General features: G+C 33.9%; 1 protein-coding gene across 3 annotated transcripts in view; it reads right to left on the bottom strand.

Annotated features, from left to right (window-relative positions):
- Window positions 1-646: 646 nt before the first annotated feature.
- The window catches only part of LOC136026503 (formin-like protein), a 132,580-nt gene continuing 110,808 nt past the window's right edge, over window positions 647-22,418 (bottom strand). For all 3 annotated transcript variants that reach the window (XM_065703130.1, XM_065703131.1, XM_065703132.1), the window contains 3 exons: window positions 20,796-21,075; window positions 14,378-14,496; window positions 647-848 (listed from right to left, as the gene is read on the bottom strand). In XM_065703130.1, the coding sequence (XP_065559202.1) occupies window positions 672-848; window positions 14,378-14,496; window positions 20,796-21,075 (576 nt within the window). In that variant the 3' untranslated portion in view covers window positions 647-671. The remainder of the gene's footprint in view (window positions 849-14,377; window positions 14,497-20,795; window positions 21,076-22,418) is intronic.

Here is a 22,418-nt window from a genome sequence, read left to right as displayed (position 1 = left end):
TTCATCTTAAGAATATTGGACAGTTTAAAGTATGGCTCTTTAATGACATCCCGTAGGGCACAAGTAGGCCTGCCACGGCATTCTTGATCTCGTCAAAGGATTGTGTATTCTTCTAGGGCAACCTCACTAATCTCTATCCCTTAGGATTGGCCTCAGCAAAGCATATTAAGGTTGCTTTGACCATGATTATCAAGTGATCAAACTTTGATATGCGACCTCGTAATTTACAAATGGCTAGAGTAAAAAGATCAGTTTTTTAGTCAAGGGACTAGGCTTCTTGTAGTATGTTAGGCTCTTAGCCTGGAATTCACTTCAAAAAAAAAAAAAAAAAAAAGCTTAACGAATATTCCGAAGCCCGGATCTTTTGGAGATCTTCTGAGATAGGCGGAGCATTCTCTGAAAGCATTTTGTCCATTTTTTCATCGACTACTGAGTATTAACTTTCTATGCTTTAGCAAGAGATGCAAAGAGCCTAAAGAAGATGACATCGAACTCTTTAGGAGATTCTTAAGAAGCTTTCTGCGCAGTGAAGGCTTCCTTTAAATTATTTATCATTGATTGCTTACCTTTTGCACCTAAACAAAACGTTTAAAGGACATTCCAGCATCAAGATGACTTTCTAAAATAGGCGGAACATTCACTAAGGGCCTCTTATGAACTATTATGAACTCTTATGAACTGACCTTATATGCTTTAACAAAACGTGCAAAGAGTCCAAAGAACATTCCTGCATCCAGCTGTTTTGGTGATTCCCCAAAATAGGCGGCGCATTCACTAAATGCTTCTTGTGCATTCTTCATCTCAGTTCTAAGTCTGACCAATTTACTTTCAGCGTTTCCGAGAAAGTCCTGGAATTAAAAAACAAAGAAAATATTAATTCGAGGGATTGTGTACCTTTACACATCAAATACACGCATCACAAATAACAGGAGTGTGCTATATGGGTCACGAAAAGGACCAAGCATGGCCAAAATGTGACATGCGATATGCACCAAACGCTCCACGACGGACGTGTATCATGTGTGGCAAAATAAGTATTGCTCCGAGAAATACATCCGGCGACAGAAGGTGGGCAACCCCTCAGACTAGATTAAGCATAAATGGCGTTAAAAATAGTATTAAATGACTTCAGCAAGACAAAGCGATAACCAGCGGATTAAGAGCATATACCAAGGCGTATGGGCAACTTACCCGAATGGGAACTGGTGCTGGTGTCGACAAAAAAACTCAAGTGTAGCCAAAAAAACACAATCTGGCGTTTGGCGATACTTGGCATTTTTCAGTGTAATAATAACATTTATTAATTTAATTTGCGCGGTTGGTAAAATCAGTGTCGTGATAAGTGTTTGATCTCATTTCCTGACAAATAAGCGATTACAAACCTTGATAAAATGCCAAGTGTCACCAAATGCTCGATGGCACTGATGGTTTTTTTTTTTTTTTTTTTTTTTTTTTTTTTTTTTTTTTTTTTTTTTTTTTTTTTTTTTATTATTATTATTATTATTGACGCTAGTGATAGCTTCCTCTTTTAAAAGTTACCTACACTCTTTGGCAAAGGCTGGAAAAGTTCTAATTCGACTCTTACCTTCTATTTTATATTTTATAATAACTTGTATTTCCCCCTTTTTCTGATCGTATTGCTTTTGCAAAAAAAAAAATAAATATATACAGTATGTCTTTCCAAATCTGGTCTATATTTCCTCAAGATTTGAAACATGTTCCATTTCCTTAGTCCTAAAAAAAAAAAAAAAATGCAAAGACAAGTCGTGTTTGATAAAAATCATGTCAATTTGTTTTTAACAGTTACTGTAGCTCTTCGAAGGAAACAACAAAGTTGGCGTTTCGCCAACTTTTATTTTTAAAGGGATTAAAAAAAAAAAAATAACTCCTAGCACCCTGAACTCAAAAAACCTCAAAAAGCTCATTCATATTGCTCACACTTTCATTTAGGATGCTTAAATCATCAGCATAATCTAAGTCCAAGAGAGATTTTCCTCCCCATTTGATTCCGGTGTCTCCCTTTGCCTTTCCTGTGCTCCTTAAGACGAAGTCCATCAAAATGGTCAATATAGAGCAGGATAGAACACAACCATGCTTAACTCCTGATTTAACATAAAACCAGCTGCTAACCTCATTTCCTACCTTAACCGCAGCAGTATTTTTCTCGTACATAGCACTAATCACTTTAATGTATTTGTCTGGTATCCCATACAAAGATAAGACCTTTGCTAAAGCTCTTCTATCAACAGAATCGAACGCTTTCTTACAATCTATAAAACTGAGGACCAAAGGTGTTTGACAACTAAGGCACCTCTCAATTATTCACCTACGAATGAAAATTTGGTCGACATATCCTCTATCTTTTTTTAAACCCGCACTGTTCTTCTCTTAAAACTTTGTCAATAGCATCCCTCAGTCTAAAAAGTATCATATTACTAATTAATTTGCTACTTAAAGAGACCAGAGTAATGCCTCAATAATTACAACACTCACCCTAATCACCTTTCTTATACAGTTGTTTAACTAAGGTTTTCCTAAAAATCGTTAGGAAACTCTTTTTTCAAAAATCATATTTATAATCCTCAGTAACTTATTTCTCATTTACCACACTATATGCAACTAGAGCCTTATTATTTTTTAATCCTTTTAGTACTGACGCTAATTCTTCCTCACAAAAGGAATCTTCCTTAACATCCAATGTATCACAAAAATTTTGTCATTTTCCTCTTCATCTTTTCCTGCAACTCTGTCTTGATTTACAACGTTCTCAAAATGTTACGCCCTTCTCTCTGTAACTCTTTCCTTATTATTAATTTTGGCCCCGTTCCTATCTTTAACTGGGACAAGTACGGATTTACCACTCGCTCTCAATTCATTAACATGCCAGTACAATATTTTACTAATATGCTGTATAGCTGCATCTTCCAGGTCCTCGGCACTTTTATCCATGGCCTCCACTACACACCTCCTTAGTTCATGCTTTAATGCTTTCTCCACTTTCTTTACATTCCTTTTGTTTTCATATGATCTATCACTCAGATAATGCTTGTACAAACCCCTTCTCCTCTCTATTAAATATAAAGCTTTTTCACTGATATTTCTACCTTGTGTCTTAACTTTCTTCCCTAAGACACCATCAGCAACTTTACAAATTGTTCTTCGAAAATTGTTCCAACCATCTTCTACATTGTCAAATTTTAAATTATCAAGTTTAGTATCCAACTGTTCCTGGAAATTTATCTCAAATTCACATCCTGTAGTCTACCAACGTCATAACTTCCTAGGACGTAGTTACACTTCCAATATTTCAGTATTAGATTAACCCTAGACACTACTAGATGGTGATTTTTACTTTTAACATCAATAGCAGCACTCCTTTATACCCTACTATCTTGTATTGATCCTACCAGTCTTCGGCTTACTATAACATAATCAATAAGGTTCGCTGTCTTACCATCACGTGAATACATGTCAACATATGGGCCAAACACCGTATTGGTTACAACTAGATTGTTATACCTACAAATTGCAGAAGTCTGTAGCCATTTCTGTTTTCTTTCCTACATCAAATTTACCTAGGCTAGGATACCATCTATCCCTAATTCTACCAACCTTGGCGTTAAAATCTCCTAGTAAAAACACCATATTTCTATCTGGGACCCTGTCTATTTGCTCCTGTAACTGTAAGTAAAATTCATCCGAGTCACTAGTACCTCCATCAGTTGGTTCATCAGGGGCATATACTGCTATAACTGATACCTTGAACTTTTAGTCATAAAACGAGCAATTAATATTCTATTCCTAATACCTTCCCAGTCCAAACAGGTAGATTCCTTATTCATCATGAGCCCTACTCCCTGTCAATGTACCCCATCCTTCCTGCCTGAGCAAACAAATTCTATGTCACCTAATTTCATGCTCCTACCCCTGGGATACGAGTTTCTGAAAATACGAGTTTCCACTTCGAATTGCCTGAATTCGTTCGAATTGCCTGAATGTTCTTTAAATCATTGAAATTATTTTGGCCTCAGGAAAAGCAATGATCCAGGATACCAGTGCAGGATATGGATCAACATATCTTCTCAAGTCTACACCTAAGTGCTTAAGCCGGCTTAGAGCCAGACAGCAAGAAGTCCCTGGGACCTCCAGTAATGAATGGAGTCTTTGTGCAATCCTGAGCCCATCTTGGCCACAACATGATTTTTAGTACTTGGCGATGCTCTTCTATCAAAAACAGTCAGAATACTGCATAGACAGTGACAAGCCAATTACCGCCAACTTATTTTATATTCATGCCTACAAACATTATGCTACTACGGGGAGGTAGCCTTCATTTGATGAATTAGCTAGGAAGAAGTTTTTCAGACCGAAAATGCCCGTCAAAACGGTCCAAGACAGGAATAAGTATCCATTCATGAGAATACAGAGCAAATACTTTCTCGTTCACTAGCCTATAATTTCTTCCAAGGGCGCTACTCATCATGGTCACCAAGCAGCGCTGTTAACCGTCACAAATTAGGCTAGGAAACCTCGTAAGGTCCACCCTAATGCTACTATGAGGTCAATCAAACTGGATTTCCCTTTCGGGGATCGGGGTGGAGAAAGGAAATTATGAGGAGCAGAGATCCCAAAGCCTCTCACAGCAACGTAACAGCTCCAACGTTTTAATATCAGCCTGTCCTCGTCTCAATAATACATATGCCGATATTAGATAAATACAGCCAAGTTAGGGCTCGGCTGTATTTAGCATTACACGGATAAAACTCAAAAAACAAATCAGCCAAAGAAAACCAGTTTCCTCGGATTTACTTCGAAAATATTGTTTTTCTTTTTTTTTATTTTAATTGGTTGAGTCACTGTTTGTGTTACCTGAAAATATTAAAACAAAAACAATTTTTTTGAGAAAAAGAAATACGTTAAAAGAGATGTTTGTATTAAGGTGGTAACGGAGTCTCCTTCTCCAGAGGAGGGTCTTATAGCCGCTGCACCGTAGTAACTGACGTTTAAAGACGTGTTATTATGCTTAACATTTAATATGCTTGGATATGACCCAGGTAGGTTATCTTTTTTGTACCTTATTAAAAATTCAACTAAACATTATTCAAAAGCATAGTTACAATTCCTGAATAAGCTTAAATGTCAACTTCCCCTCACTATCCCTTCTTTTTTTCAAAATACGTTTCTGAATTTTTTGTTACTTTGTGCTACAGCTCGTTTTTTACAAAGTTGCGCCGAATGCTGTAAATACTAATTGCCAATTCCTTTTCGTTAACCAAACATAACATCATTCCCTCATTATTTACTGGACTCTTGCTATCGCAAGATAGCATTGCGAGTTTATTATAAGCAGTTTATTATAGCAGTATATGCAACTATAATAGCAACTATAATAGTATTATAGCAGTTTATTATAATAAACAGATTTTTTGACAAAAACAGCATCTCCATCTACAAGATAACGGATGGCAATGGCGTCATGCACTACCAAACATCATCTTCATATATATGATAACGAATAGCGACGGACGACCAAAAAGTATCTTCATATAGAAGATGACGAATAGCAATGGCTTTATGCTCTACCAAACAGCATCTTCAAAAATAGTATTTTATTGCAGTTTGTTATTATTATTATCGTTGCAACGAATGTCAATGTCCTCATACACTAATGTAAAAGAATTCATATAGTCAATTCGCCTCTATAGTAAAGAAAACTTGCGAAAAAGGGGTACCAAGAGAGTAATCCAAAAGGGGATAAAAACGAGGAAAGTATCAAAGCAAGGAGCCAATGCATTCACTGTGAGAAAACAGCACCATAAACTACACCAAGAATAGAAATAGCATACTAGGAAATGTAAAAAACAAATTAAGAAGAAATAAACCATGTGTTTTTTTAGTGTCAGCTAGTGGAACAACATAGAAAGCTGTTAAAGGACTGCTTTGGCAAGAAGTTGCAATATCTAGTGCTTTTTGTTATTAACAAAAGATAATATTATAATCAAATGCAACTTTGACAAAAAACTGCATCTCCATAGACTGGATGACGAATGAAGTCATACATTAAACTCAAATCATGATATATAAAAAATCGCGATGCAAAACTGAGAATCCCCTGCGTAATCTGTTCCTTTACAATTCAAGAAATACTTGACTAGCTCGGTTTATCACCGGAATCAAATGGATACTTTTAAACCTCAATTAATTAAATGGTATTTGTCTATTCAACAGAATATCCTCAAGAAGTGAAATTAGGTTAATTGTCAATTTAACAGAATATCGTCAAGAAGTGAAGTTAGGTTAATCCGGATGATATATACTAAAACATGATGATAATATAATACTTTAGAAACAAAATTATGGAAATTATGACCAAGAATTATGAAAAGTAGGCCACACAGAACGCATTATTTTAAATACAAATCCTCAACCTAATTTAACCTAGCCCTTAACCACCTCTAAATATGGAACACTGAACTAAAACATGCCTATATTGTAGTTTTCTTACTCAAAATAAACAAATAATAACCGATTCAAACCGGTTTCGTCAGATCTTAGACAGCGCAATTCTTGAGGATGTTCTGTTTAACATACAAGTACCAATTAACTAATTGTAATAATTAGATAATTTATATGATTTAGCATATCTATATATATAAAAATAAGTTGTCTGTGTGTGGATCTGTGGATCAGGTGACGTTATGTTTGTCCGCATATGACGTCTGAATTATTTCACACTAATACAAAATAAGAAAAAAAGCTAAAAAAGCTAAAAAACTAAAAAAAACTAAAAAAAGTTAAAAAACTAAAAAAAAACTAAAAAAGGCAAAAACTACAAAAAAAAACTAAAAACTAATAAAAAAACTAAAAAATCTAAAAAACTAAAAAAACTAAAAAAACTAAAAAAAGGTAAAAAACTAAAAAAAAACTAAAAACTAAAAAAGAAAAAAACTAAAAAAAGGAAAAGACTGAAAAATAAAAGAGAAAAAGAAAACTAAAAAATATGAATAAAAATACAAAAAAATAAAAAAGATAAAAACTACAAAAAAACTAAAAAGAAAAAACGAAAAAAAACTAAAAAAGCTAAAAAAATAAAAGAAGCAAAAATCTAAAGAAGGTAAAAACTACAAAAAAAAAGAAAACAAAATAAAAAAATCTAAAAAAGCTTAAAAACTAAAAAAAAACTAAAAAAAGATAAAAAACTAAAAAAAAAACTAAAAAAAGGAAAAAACCATAAAATAAACTAAAAACTAATAAAAAAAGGAAAAAACTGAAAAATAAAGGAGAAAAAGAAAACTAAAAAAATATAAATAAAAATAAAAAAACTAAAAAGATAAAAACTTCAAAAAAAACTAGAAAGAAAAAAGAAAAAAACTAAAAAACCTAAAAAAAGGTAAAAACCAATAAAAAAAAAACTAAAAACAAAAAAAGGGAAAAAATTAAAAATTTATTTCATCATAAGTTTTCAACTGACGAAATTACAGACCGGGACATCGGGACACAAATGACGACCGGGACACCGGCACATAGGGAATACGACATGACGACACTCAAAGAGAAAGCGACCGGGACAAAAGGAATGTTCGATTAGCAATCAACAAAGCACCGGGACACAAATGACGACCGGGACACAGGGAGTATAAATGACGACCAGGATATAAGTAAAAAAAAACTAAAAAAACTAAAAAAACTAAAAAAAAGGTAAAAACTACAAAAAAACTAAAAATAAAAAAAAAAAAAACTAATAAAAAAACTAAAAAATCTAAAAATCTAAATAAACTAAAAAAGAAAAAAAATAAAAAAGGAAAAAAATAAAGGAGAAAAACAAAACTAAAAAACGAATGTATATACAGACCGGGACACCGGGATACAAATGACGACCGGGACACAGGGAATATAAATGACGACCGGGACACAGGGACACAACTACAACGGGGACGCCGGGGGGCACAGGGGGATATAAATGACAACAAAGGGGATGCCGGGGGGCACAAGGGGATATATAAATGACGATGGCGACACAGGGAATGGTAGATTAGCAATCACCATCAACAAAGCTCAAGGGCAATCATTAGAATCATGAGGTATAGATCTGAATACGGATTGTTTTCCCATGGACCATTATATGTTGCATTTTCAAGAGTCGGTAAACAATCTATTTATATGCACAGACAATGGGACAGCAAAGAATGTTGTATATTCGCAAGTTTTACGTAGTTAAAAACATATATATATATATATATATATATATATATATATATCTATATTCACAGGTGGGACATAGGGACACAACTACAATGGCGCGTAACGACTTACGCGCACGGGGGGGCTTGGGGGGGGGGGGGGCGAAGCGCCCCCACCAACTAGGTGTTGGGGTGGCGCGAAGCGCCACCCCAACAGCTAGTATAATATAAAACCAAATTAATCTTAGAGCATAATTTATATTTATAGCATTTCTTTAATTTTACAGAATGTCCAAAACTTTCTCTTTTTGTACGTGTTCGCTGATTTGAATGATTTCTCTTCTAACGCCCCCCTTTGCCTCTCTGTTTTTTTTTTTTTTTTTTTTTTTTTTTTTTTTTTTTTTTTTTTTTTTTTTTTTTTTTTTTAATCAATATTTTCACCTTCTGGTTCGAATGTCAGCCCTAGTTGTAAGCACACGCAATGATAAGGTATTTGATGACAAAATCATTACATTTTTGACGTAATAGATCCTGTTTTTCTATCGAGAGAGAAGGAAACCAAACAAGTATGTGAGTTTACTTTCTTATCTGGACTGTTTACAAATTGATGGACAGCATAGTTACTGGTAAACAAAAATAATTACCACAAGCATATCACTTACTTAAAAGTGATTCCCTTAAAAAATAAATCGCATAAAAATGAAATTGTAGATAAAAATCAATTATTGATACCTTTCGTTGGATTAGTTTTTGTCTCAGAAATGGGACACACTTCTAACAATTTCAGAGACCTCATTTTTACATAGATGTGATTTGATATAGTATTTCAAAAACATTCTTTTTTTCTTTTTTTTTTTTTTTTTTTTTTTTTTTTGCAAAATAAATGCTCCTTTTGAAGAGAGATTTAAGGATACTTTTTTCTTTTTTTAAAAAAAAATTTCCATGCTAGATACCAAATCAATACTCGGTACATATCTTTAGGAAGTGAAAGAGATACAGAAGGTGTTGCACAGTTAGAAGGGTCGTGTACGCTAAGCGACTAAATCACAAGCAAAGTATTGTTCTGTTAATAATAGCGAATCGTGAAGTATTAAGAAAATTGATAGGTGTGTTTTACCTCAGGGTTTATCTATGTCAAAGATATACTTTACCCCTCGCCCCCCCCCTAATGTTCAAATTTTATAGCGACTAAATCACGAGCAAAGTATTGTTCAGTTAATAATAGCGAAGTTAAGTTTGAGTTTCTTTTTCTTAGTTCTTGAAGTAGTAAGAAAATTGATAGGTGTGTTTTGGGTTTGTAACTCTTAGTTATGGATAGTATATTTCAATTTCCTTCAGCCAATCAGAAACTAAAGGAAAAGAGAGTAATAAAATAGATTTTGCGCGTAGATATAATGATGTCCCAAATGGAATTTTGGACCTTGGGTGCAGTATTCAATTGCAGCTTGAAGATTGAATTGTTTTATCGTTTGAGATTGTTCCTATATGCCGGAAATTCTTATATGCCATTTAAACTTGGAAATTTTTTCAATATTTTTTACTTGAATTGCCCGGGACTAAATTTCAAGATATAGCTTTATGGGAGATTTAGCTTTAAATGTTTGAGAAAATAGAAAAGATTATTCTCGTAGGTTTCCAACCCCCCTAAAAAAGGAACTCCCATAAGAAAATACCAAAAAAATCAAGACATAAAAAAAAACTGACATACTCCTACTTCGTTTAATATAGCAATTTATATTTGTATATCTGATTGTATTCACCTTTAAAAAATCGTCTATTTAAAATAAATAAATATACCATGACAGTACGTAACTGCAGTTTACCACTTCATTTTAGAAAAACAAAATCAAAGACCATTTGTTTTTTTTTATAAAAAAAAAAATCAAAATGTGAGAGTATGTCATTTTTAATCTTATAAAGCTTTCCAAATTTAACTAAAATTAAACAATTTTTATTTCAGAAAAATAACAACTTGAGACTACGTCGTTAAAAAATTTTTGTTTCAATCTCTTAAAACAGTAAAACATGACAGTTGCCCCATCCCCACTCCACATCTTATTAAACATAATTACTTAGTTTCAATTCAAATATGCATATAACCGTTATTTTTTTTATTTCATTTTGATAAATTAAAAGAAGTGAAAAATATCACATATTCTGCGTTTTTCTCACAGTTACTTCGTTATGCAAGGATTTGTAGTAATTATATTGATTTTAAAAATAGATGTAAAATCTTAAGCCAAAAATTGATATCAAGCGGTTTTTCTGCAAATAAATTAACTTGGCAATTTAAAAAATTTAGTTTTCATTATAACGAACTTTTAAATAAATATCAAAAGAATTATCTGGAAATACTTAAAGAAATTTTTAACTAATTTCGGAGGTTCGACAAATGATGATGCAGCGCCATTTCCTTTGAATTGTGTATCTAATAGAGCGGATTTTTTTTAAAAATAGCCAAAAAAATTTTTATTAAAAATTCTTTATTATTTTTTCTATTGTTTGGTAAATGACGACTTATACTTATTGACGACATGACTGCCTGTCCATGGATTATTCTTTATGGTTGATTGTGTTTGGCTATGCTGTTTGACCTATGTGATTGTATGGATGAGTAGGGTTAAGGCCTCATTCAAGTGCTGGTCTATATTAATCACTAATTTAGGAAAGCAGTCTTCCTTTTCTCCTTCTGTCTTTTTTTTTTTATGTGTTTGTGCTGTTGCATTGGTGATTTCTCTTTTCATGATATATATATATATATATATATATATATATATATATATATATATATATATATATATATATATATATATATATATATATATATATATATATATATATATATATATATATATATAATGGCGGTAGAATTCAACCGTTAAGAATTTAAAAGGTTTCCTTTAATGCATACAAATAGTAAATGACCGAGTGAAGAATAATAAGAAATGTAATACCAAAGAAAAAATTCTGGTCACAGCTTAATCAATGGATAGATCTCCTCTTATCACTGCACCAATATAATATTTTTTAATAATTTAAAATATTTTTAATTCTAGCTCCCTCATCCCGCAATATTTTAATCTTAACCATTATCAAGTAATACACAACGACTTTTACGAGAGTTTGGTATTTTCAAAAAGAGATGGGGGTAGCTTACTTCTCAAAAAGCGTTTTTGGTACTTTATGATAAAACCCCTACCGTTAAAGTTGTTCATTTATTGACACATTATAGTTTTTTTTTTTTGTTTTTTTTTTTTTGTTTTTTTTTATAGCTTAGTGTGAGACAAAACAAAGAGAAGTCACTGAAAGATGGAAAATATACAATTCGGGCTATATATTTTCACAATAGGAAGGGGAGGTAAAGTAATTGGACTGTCTGAACTTAGGAAACAATTCTTACAACATAATATGCAGAATTATTGTACTTAACACAACAGGCATGCAGACCCGCTATACTTTACCCCCCCCCCCCCCATGTTAAAATTTTAAAGCCTTAAATTTGTTTACAAGGTATTATATGTTTAGCTTACTTTGGTAAATTCCATTAGGATTGAGCGTCAGAGAAACATATTACAAGAATATTAGGTAGAGAATGTGTCATACAAGTACCTTGTTTTTATAAGAAAATTTTCGAACTTCCGAAGAAAATTAGTTCAGATAATGAGGAGGGGTATTTACCCCTAACCACTATAATTATCTAAAAAACAAATGAAAGGGGTGCGGGTATCTAAGGTCTTTATATGCCCAAATCTTAAACTTTTCAATTTCAGATAAATAAGGAGGGGTTTCTAACTCCCTCAAACTCAGAGTTAGGTTTCTAACTCACTCATCCTGGGGGATAGGGTTTACCGATCAGCGTTAGAATCATTTCATTTGATGCATGCAAGTGATACCCCCGTAAACAATCACAAAAAAATATACAACCAAACAAACATCATGCGTTTTAATTGAAGCATCTGGTCTCCCCTCAAATTAACAATTGTTTTTCATGACAATAAAGCCTATTTCCACCACAACATCCTGATCTACAAGGTAGAAACATTTCTTAAAGATCAGAAGCCAAAATATCAAGAGCTGGTTCTATTGTGGCTTCCAATTAAAACTTTTAATGAAAGTACTTAGGCAATAGGTCGGTTTTAACTTAACTGAAGGATCTCAAGGGGGATGGGAATTCTATAGAGTGTAAGGATTAATTAAAAAATCGATCTCATGTGTACGGGAAACTTTGCTGTTGAGTCATTAAAGCTACCTAATTTGTTGCTAAGGTACAAGTTAATAAATAGAAAAGCCGGGAGGAATTAAAGGATCAAACAAGGATAATGGAAAAGGTAGGACTTAAATCAGCTATATTAATTCTTTTTTTAATATTCAAAAGTTAAGAAAAATCGCTATGAAATTAAAAACAACATTAATTAAATTTGGAAAAAAAACATTAATGCCACATATTCTTTCTAGAACTAAGAACAATAAATTAGAATTTTGCTAATAGAAGAACATCTTTGTTATACATTTGTTATTTCTTATTGGTTTTTATAATTTTATCATTAATTAAAAGAAAAAAGAAGATATATTTACAAAACTGTTAACAGGAAAAATTTAGAAAAAAGAAAGCTGTTGTCAAGAAGGACTGTAGAGAGAAAATAGCAACATAGAGAAGAGAAAAGAAGAATCTTTATATATCCAAATAAATGACAGTCGACAATATTCCAGTTAAGACTTATTATTCGTCATTTTTTATTTATTGGTTTTTATCATTTATTAAAGGAAGGAAAGAAGAATGGTTTGAGAAATTGTAAACAAAAAAAAATCTTAGAGACAAGAAAGTTATTGTTAAGAAGAAATGTAGAGAAAGAAAGCAACTGAAAAGAAAAAAAAGAGAAGAGGAAAGAAAAGTCTTTATATATCCAGATGATCGACAGTAACATTATCCCAACTGAATTTATTATTTTTTTAAATATTCTTTATTCTGTATTATTTATTACCTTTATTTAAAAGAAACTGTAAGAAACTTATTTAATTATTTAAGAAACTGCAAAGGATCTAACTTTAGAAAAAGAAAGAAGTTAATAAGAAGAACTATAGAGGAAAGAAAGAAAGAAACTATCCTAATAGTCAAGTTATCGTATCTCGCCTATTTTCACCATCATAAACGGCGAATGAGAGCCAAATGGAAGCGAATGGGAGCCAAGCGTCAAACTCTAACAATTGTACTGGATTTTCCGTCTGAACGACATCAGATGTTATTCACCCGCCACGAAGAAGACATCGACTCCGACTGGAGTGATATAACCTGCGGGGCCCCACAAGGCACCAATTTTACAGGCATAAAGTTTCTCGCTATGATTAACTACATCCTGAGCGAGCATGAAGACAGCTATAAATTTGTGGATGACTCATCTCTCATGCTTGCTTATCTGCTTGAACGTAATACTCCTGTAGCTATGTTTATTTTCGATCAGCTAAATTTCCAGTGTAACGAATCCAATCTAACCATTCATGCTACCAAGTCAAAAATAGTCTGGCTGAACCCCTTAAAGAGACTTTAACCCCCCCCCCCCCGAACCATGAAGTCTCCTTTTCTGTTGTGTCTAAAGTTAAAATACTGGGAGTCATTTTCTCCAAACAATTTTCTTTTGCCGCACATGTTAACAGTGTAATTAGAAAGGGTAACACTCCCCTTCAAACACTGTCTAAAATGTGTCGTTTCGGTTGCTATATCAGAAGCCTCTTCCGCGCCTACCTTTGCTATGTGTGGCCAGTCTTGGAGTATGCATGTTCTGTGTGGGGCCCTTTCGAACTACATACTTCCGCACTGTTTTATTAACTGAACTATGGTACGTTCCGAGCCCATAATTCAAAGTCTTTAATTGAACTTTTCTCGTAATGAGGTTTCGGGCAATAGGACGATTTCACTCTCGGATCGTAGTCTCTCAGTTCCTTCCAAAATTATATTTTTGTTTTCTAAAACGTTACCTTCTGGGAAGTCAATAATGATTTAGAATTTTTAAGTAAAGTTTTGAATATATAACAAGTTGTGAGGATGGAAAAACTCATTGGGTTTTCCAGATGGTTGTTGAAAGATGTTATATTTGTACATACTGTCTTCGTCATTAAATTTACCTCGAATTCTAAATTTCTTTAGATGTTCTTTCTAAATTAAAGCCCTTTCCAAGAAAGCGATATTTTCAAGAACTTACCTTGAGAACAATATGATGTTTTTCATCTCTTAGCTCCTTCCTAAATTCAAGTTCTTTCTTAGCTAGTTCCATCCCCTTATCAAGTTCGTGTACGTCTGTCCCCAAATTCTCCAAGGATACTGTAAAAAGGTACTGATTAGCCCTTATGGCCACTAGGGAAGTCATTAAGACTTCTAATAAGAGATTTTTAAGAGCATGAAAATTGCTAGAAAAAGAACAACGAAGGGCAATCAATCTTAGTAGCGACACTCGTGAAATGATACAAATGCATTTTGTTGGATGAGATGTTGTATGAAGTGAAGAGACTTTCAGTTATTAAAAGGTGATATACAAGTAGTGGATTTTTTCCTGGGGGAGGAAAAAGGGGCAAAAGTATGTGAAAAGAACCATTTATTGACCACAAGTTTTTTTGGGGAAGGGTCTCTCTGATAAGTTTCAAATGTAAAATTCAGCCCACCTCCACTCCAATCAGCTGGTATGGGTAACTACGTCATGAAATACAACATACAACACTCACACAGCAACATGACATGGTAAATGATCCCTGACGAGCTAGTATGTCACTCGCCGAGGAAAAAACTCATAGCGGACAGCGACACTCGTAAAATTATAAAGTATCTTTTTATCGAATGAAAAGTTCCATGAAGAGAATAGACCTTAAAAGATGATTAAGACTGCAGGACTTTCCAGGACCGTATTTTTCCTAGATCTAGGTTTCTCACTCTAAGCAGAAGTAATCCCTACAGATTTTTGAACCGTAGGAGCGTCGCGAATCCCTAGGTCTAAGATTATGACAACCTCTAAAAGCCTAACTTTTCCGTAAAGAAACTTGTTTTCTAGCCTCTGAGATGATAGGGCAAAATAACTTCTAGTTAACTTGTCTTCCTTACTAAAAGTTCACATATACAACGAGTTAGAAATGCTCCAATTACTTGCTAGGACATAAAGCAATAATCTTTGCTCGTTTCAAGGTTAAACTTCGCTCTTTACTTCCAGTAGAAATTTTTTTTTAATTAATCCCTGGTCATAAAAGAATAATAAATAAATAAATAAAACGTGAAAAACACGGATTTACTCTTGTTCCTGTTTTTGAAACTATGATACTAATGGTAGATTTATAAATATGAAATGTGTCTTTTCGATATTTGATTATTCTCATCACAATCTACCCATGTGAAAAATGGACAGTGAAGTTGGATGACCAGAGTTAACCCTTTGAGACTAAATGTCTCCGCTCCTTTGGCGAGATCACCCAATTTGATCAAATCTAAGCGTCGAAGTCTTTGAGTGCCTTAAAATCTAACAAACAATCCTCGCCATAATCCAGCCCCAGCAACTTTAGTGGCGCGGTTACGTCCAACGAATGAGTAAATCCTGTCTCCCATAAATTATCTTCAAAGGCCAAAGTCACGGTTCTCACCCTCGTGATTGCCCCCCAACGAGGTGGAAGGAAAAATTCGCTCTTCACAGCAAAGACTGAAAGACACAGAGAGGGCATATCCAAGCCAGGATGAAGAAAGAGACCCCAAAACGACCTTCAAGGACGGACGCGATTTAAATCAAGTTTACTATCATTTTTTTGCCTTTTTTACCATTAGTATATTGTTTTTTTTTATTATTTCTCTTTTACAAATAAAAAATTTTGTTTTTGTTCTTTTAATCTTGCCAAGTAAACCATAAAACAATAAAAAAGTGGCAAAAACAACAACAAATAAACAAAAACCAAACATGTATAACTGCAAAAAATTAAGCAAAAAGAAAACGAGTTTTAATTTTGACAAAGCAGTGAACACAAAATAAAATATAAAAACAAAACTACACTTTAACTAAAAAGTTAAAATAATCCGAATATTTCTCCACGTTTCTCAACGTTAGTTTCATTAACCTGTAAAATTTCTTTAGGGGTGGTGGACCTGGGGTTGGGTGACCTTCTTTTGTTTTTTTAAAGTAAATATAATTTTCACTCCTAATAGATTCCCATTTATAAACCGATTGTTGCAGAGAAAATGAACCAATGGTTTCATAATAAACATTTGCTTTGGTGTTGTCTTAAATTATTACCATCAGTGTGGGGAGTTTTGCTTATAATGTGGGCTGTTCTTATTTATTCATTGTTTATTGTTTGTTTTTTTTTTGTGTGCGTGTTTAGTTGTTGTGGGTTTTTCGTGTTATGTTTTTAAAAAACATTATTTTTTCTTCTTTTTTGTCGTGTGTATTTTTTTCTCTTTTTTTTGAGAAAGGCTCCCGGACGTGGGGCTGAAATATTCCGATTATTTTTATTTTTTAGTTAAAGTTTAGTTTTGTTTCTACATTTTATTTTTTGTTAACTGCTTTGTCGAAATTAAAACTCGTTTTCTCTTTGCTTAATTTTTCGTAAATGGAAAAGCTTTGTGGTCTAAGAAATTATATATGTATAACTGCAAAATTAGCAGCCAAAAAGAAAAACACTAACAGTAAAATCAAATCATACAACAAGATTATGACTTCATAATGAAATTAATTTAAAAAATAGAAGAACCTAAAAAAAGAAATACAGCAGAAACTCAATTACCCAGCCCTCAGTTACCCGGTTTCATGATTATCTGGACGACCAACCCTGACTAACTCAATTTTCAATTCAAATCTACGGTTGCACGGACATGTCTCAATCGTACTACTCGCCCACGACCCGTCAAAATCTTCTGTACACGTTTTGTTACTATGTTAGTTTAGCTAACAATTGGTTACTTTTTTTTTATTCAGTTACTAGATTTAGTTACCTTTCTCACACATTCAATGATCTCGAGGATATCGCAAGGAAAGATTTAAGTGCGGGAACTTCTTGGGAGGTTGTAAAGAGGGAGGATTTGAACAGATTGGGATGGAAGTAGAACGTGCGTAGCTGTGTTGGCCTGGTTCTGCATCAAGTTGTTAGTAGTAATAGTTGATGCATATCAACAACCGTTAGTCCAAATAATCAAATTTCTACTGTATATGAATACTGGTTCTCTCTTTCGTTTGCGTGGCTGTATTAGGAAAAATATATTAGCTAGACTTTATCAGTCAATGACTCTCCTTTTGGTTATTAAATAAAAAAACAAGTGTTTTTAGCTGAAAGTAAGGAGCGACATTAAAACTTAAAACGAACAGAAATTACTTCGTATATGAAAGGGGCTACTTCCTCATCAACTCCCCGCTCTTTACGCTAAATTTTGACTCTTTCTCTCAACTCTGCTTTTTAAAACAGTAAAAAACTATAGCATAAAGAGCGGGGCGTTGATGAGGAAGCAGCCCCTCTCATATACGGAGTAATTTCTGTTCGTTTTAAGTTTTAATGTCGCTCCTTCCTTTCAGCTAAAAACACTTGTTTTTTTATTTAATTTCTGAACGTTTTTTAATCAATACATGTTTTGATTTTGGCTCTCCGCAGAGGAATAATTAACACGAAATTTGCAAGTTTTTTTTTTGGCTAAATGGCTTTCTCATAGTTTTGATCGAATGATTTTGAGAAAAAAGGGAACGGTGGAGGAAGCCTAGTTGCCCTGCGATTTTTTGGTTACTTAAAAAGGCAACTACAACTTTTAATTTTTAAGAATGTTTTTATTAGTAAAAGATAAACGTACTTTATAAATTAGCTTACGTAACGCACTTTTGTAATCTCATGTTTTTATTACATATATGAGGGGTTCACCCCCTCGTCAAAACATCGCTCTTTACACTAAAGATTAAATTTTGTCCCAATTCATTAAGAATGACCCCTGAATCACAAAAGCCGTAGAATAAATAGTTGAAATCACTAAAAATAATTTAGCGTAAAGAACGGGGTATTAGGAGGAGGTGAGCCCCTCATATGCGTAATAATTTCTGTTCGTTTTAAGCTTTAATGCTGCTCCTTACTTCCAGTTGAAAAAACTTCACATATTTATTTTTTCTTTGTTTTTTTAAATAATGCTAGAAAATCCTGCGCTCCCTTCATGGAAATTTTCTTCCCTCATCACAAATTCCTCGATGGAAAGTTCCCCCAACATATCCCCCTCTTGTCAACCCATCCCCCAACCAAAAAATCCCCCTGAAAACGTCTGTACACTTCCCAATAACCATTACTATATGCAAGCACTGGTTAAAGTTTGTAACTTGTAGCCCCTCCCCACGGGGACTGTGGGGGAGTAAGTCGTCCCCAAAGACATAGTTATAGGGTTTTTTGACTACACTGAATAAAATGGCTATCTCAGAATTTTGATCCGTTGACTTTGGGAAAATAATTAGCGTGGGAGGGGGCCTAGGTGCCCTCCAATTTTTTTGGTCACTTAAAAAGGGCACTAGAACTTTTCATTTCCGTTAGAATGAGCCCTCTCGCAAGATTCTAGGACCACTGGGTCGATACGATCACCCCTGGAGAAAAAAAAACAAACAAAAAAAACAAAAAACAAACAAACAAATAAACACGCATCCGTGATCTGCCTTCCGGCAAAAAATACAAAATTCCACATTTTCGTACAACAGGGTTCTCTGATACACTGAATCTGATGGTGTGATTTTCGTTAAGATCGTATGACTTTTAGGGGGTGTTTCCCCCTATTTTCTAAAATAACGCAAATTTTCTCAGGCTCGTAACTTTTGATGGGTAAGACTATACTTAATGAAACTTATATATTTAAAATCAGCATGAAAATGCGATTCTTTTGATGTAGCCATTGGTATTAAAACTCCATATTTTAGAGTTTTGGTTACTATTGAGCCGGGTCGCTCCTTACTACAGTTCGTTACCACGAACTGTTTGATTTTTCTGGCAGTTGAAAAAAAGTTGACAACTATTTTTGAGACAAGGGAGTATCTAGGATTTCTGTTCGGGGGGGGGGGGGCAGGGGTACGAAAAAAAAATTAATAACGCATTAAAAATTTGCTTATGTGCATTTCTGTACCGTTTTTATGAGTCGCAGCAATTTCAGTGGGGGGGGGGGTTCAAACCCCCGTAGCCCTCTTTTTCCTCGTATTTCCTCTTTCTGAACAAAGATAAATTTTAACACATCATTTTATTTATTTATTTTTGACGTAATTTGTCAAATTTCTTATTTTGAGTTTTTTTTTATATGATTAAAATGTCAAACAGTTCGTGGTAAAGAACTGTAGTAAGGAGCAACCCTGAGCTTATGGCATTGCATCATTAACTTTTAAAGCTTCCTGATCTTCATCACATCTTCATCACCAAAAGCCTCCCCACCACCTCCATCTCAGCCATCTTCTGCACTTCCCACTGTTTCCTGGCACAAAAGCAAAATATTAACAAAACCAAAGAAACGGTTCAATCGGGATGCAACCAGCATGTGAAATACGTGCCAACCACTCCGCAATTAAACCTTGTAAATGGAGCTTTTATAAACAACAACCACTATATTGCAAGAGCAATCAACCCCTCCCCAGTTCCCTATAATTTCAAATGGTTCGTTGCTTTGAGAGTGCATAGAAAAAAAAAAAAACAGACAAAGAAACAAACAAAGCGCTTCTTGGCTTTCATCAGCCAAAAAATTATTTCAATAGTGGTTTCATATTGACCAATGACTCAAGTATGGCATATTAATTTCCAACTTTAGTACCTCTTGATGAAAACAAGGCTTCCTTCTTCGGTCCAATGTAAAGCAGAGATTAAAAACATTAATACAAACAAACAAAAATAAAGTTTTATATTACTATCTTTAGGTTGATCCCTAGGTAATGTAGATGGTATTGCTTCTACATTTCGCAAACTAGTGTGATTTTGCCAATTTGTTTCCCGTCCAATTTTGTTTAGTAGGGATACAAAAACAAGAACGATTTTCACAGAAATGAGGGATTTTGAACAGAAAGCATTTCGAAACATCTATTCACTAATAACTGTAGTAACGCTGATATATTTAATACGAATTTATATATGACATATTAGTCTTTAAATATTTTTTTTCATTTTTGGTTCAAAGATAATTTTTTTTCTGTAAAGCAATGAGAACATTCTAGTATCTGAAGCCAAGGAAAATCATAGTACATTTATAGTGTGTTTAAAGCAAGATCAAAACATTTTTGCAAGACAGATTTCATCATGTTGATTCAGCCTATTTCTAAAGGTAAATCTAAAAAATCACCATGTAAAAAAGCTATCATTGAATTTATATAGATATACTGATATATTTAATACGAATTTATATATGACATATTAGTTTTTATATATTTTTTTCATTTTTGGTTCAAAGATAATTTTTTTTGTGTAAAGCAATGAGAGCATTCTAGTATCTGAAGCCAAGGAAAATCATAGTACATTTATAGTGTGTTTAAAGCAAGATCAAAACATTTTTACAAGACAGATTTCATCATGTTGAAGCAGCCTATTTCTAAAGGTAAATCTAAAAAATCACCATGTAAAAAAGCTATCATTGAATTTAGATAGATATAAGAAAAAGGTTCCTACTTCCAGCAGCCTTTTCTAGAAAACGCAGCTCAGCATCGAATCCGGTAACTTCTGGAAACTTGGCCCCGACTGTTTCGGCAATGTAATGTAAGAGAGACAGCTTCTTGTCAGCTGTTTTAGTGTCAGTCAGGGCATCAAGGGACTGCAACTTAAATCCATATGCTGGCCCCCTCCTGGCACTGTTCATGTAATTGCCAAAAGCCAAAACAATTTCCAGCAAGCGTTTTAGTTTCTTTGACTGATGAATCGAACGCGATGCAGCATGAATAGTTTGAATTTGCTAAAATACGAAAAAAAATATCAATATCCATATAACTATGTTGTTCTCTGAAATTAAATTGACTTCTATCATTTTAAACCAAATTGGAAGGATACAAGTTAGTAAGATTTTAACAATTTTAGGACTTGTGACAGCCATCGTGAATTCAGCTGTTATATTCTAGTTTACAACCCAAGTGCCTCTCAGCTGTGCAAGAAACCTTAAAGGTTGCCACTCCGTGGCAACCTCACACTTGATGATAGTTGTTGACTCAGAAGATCCTGCACTGAAACCTGATCCCATTTATAGTTTACTCTCTGGCAGAAGAAACAGCTTCTCTCTCCGGTCATGCAGTGCTACTTCACAAGTTACTTTAAATACCATCAAGTCATAAGAGCCTTGAAGGGCGCAAGAAGACCAAAAAGGGTGTTGTTTGACATAAAATTTGGACTAAAATCACCTCTCCTTCTTTCCTTCTTGATTTACCAACTAAATCAATCCCAAAACCAAATTGAAATACATCTGATTACTAAATTATGTTCCACTTTCAAGTTCCTATTTTACTATTCCCGGTTCTTCTTACACCAGGAAAACTATCAGGAAACATTTAAGGGATTACTCAAGATCTGTCTTTTATCAATAGAACTCTATATAGAAGTCACGAGTAGGTGGGACTATTGGGATTGAATAGAAAGTTAGATTGTAAAAGGGATGGACACAAACGGGCAATAATTACACATGAAATGTTTTCCTACTGGCAAAGAAATAGAAGAGATCGTTTAAATTTTATCAGCTGAAATAAAAGTTGTTTAGTAATTATTAGTGTACTTATTTCCAAAATAATTTTTAGGCAGTTACATAGTCAATATAGCTATTACTACTACTAATATCTCACCGCACCAGCAAGCCGCCTGAGGACAACACAGCTACGCACACTCCTCCTTCAACCCAATCTACTCAAGGCCTCCCTCTATACACCCTCCCAGGAAGTTCCCATTTCCTTTAAATCCTTATTTATGACATCCTCTCACCCCAGACGAGGACGACCTGCTTTCTGTTTAGCCCTAGACGGTTCACCAAAAGAAGACAAGCTTCAGCAACCTGTCATCCTTCATCCGCAGAACGATGCCTAGTCATCTCAACCTTTTTTTCATTATAGGCCTAGAAAACGGGATTTAACCACATCTTTTGTACAGCCTACTGTTTGAAATACGGTCAGTCAGCCGGGTACCCAGAGCAATCCGTAGGCAATTTCTTTGGAAAACATCTAGCAAATTTTCATCCGCTTTTCGGAGCACCCATGCTTCAGAGCCATATTTGACCACTGTCATCATTGTTGCATTCAAAATTGTAATATTGGTTTG

The sequence above is a fragment of the Artemia franciscana genome, chromosome 4 (genome assembly GCF_032884065.1).
Source record: "Artemia franciscana chromosome 4, ASM3288406v1, whole genome shotgun sequence".
Lineage (NCBI taxonomy): Eukaryota > Metazoa > Arthropoda > Branchiopoda > Anostraca > Artemiidae > Artemia > Artemia franciscana.
Note: the sequence above shows the minus strand (reverse complement) of the source record. Positions and strands in the feature narration are given on the sequence as shown.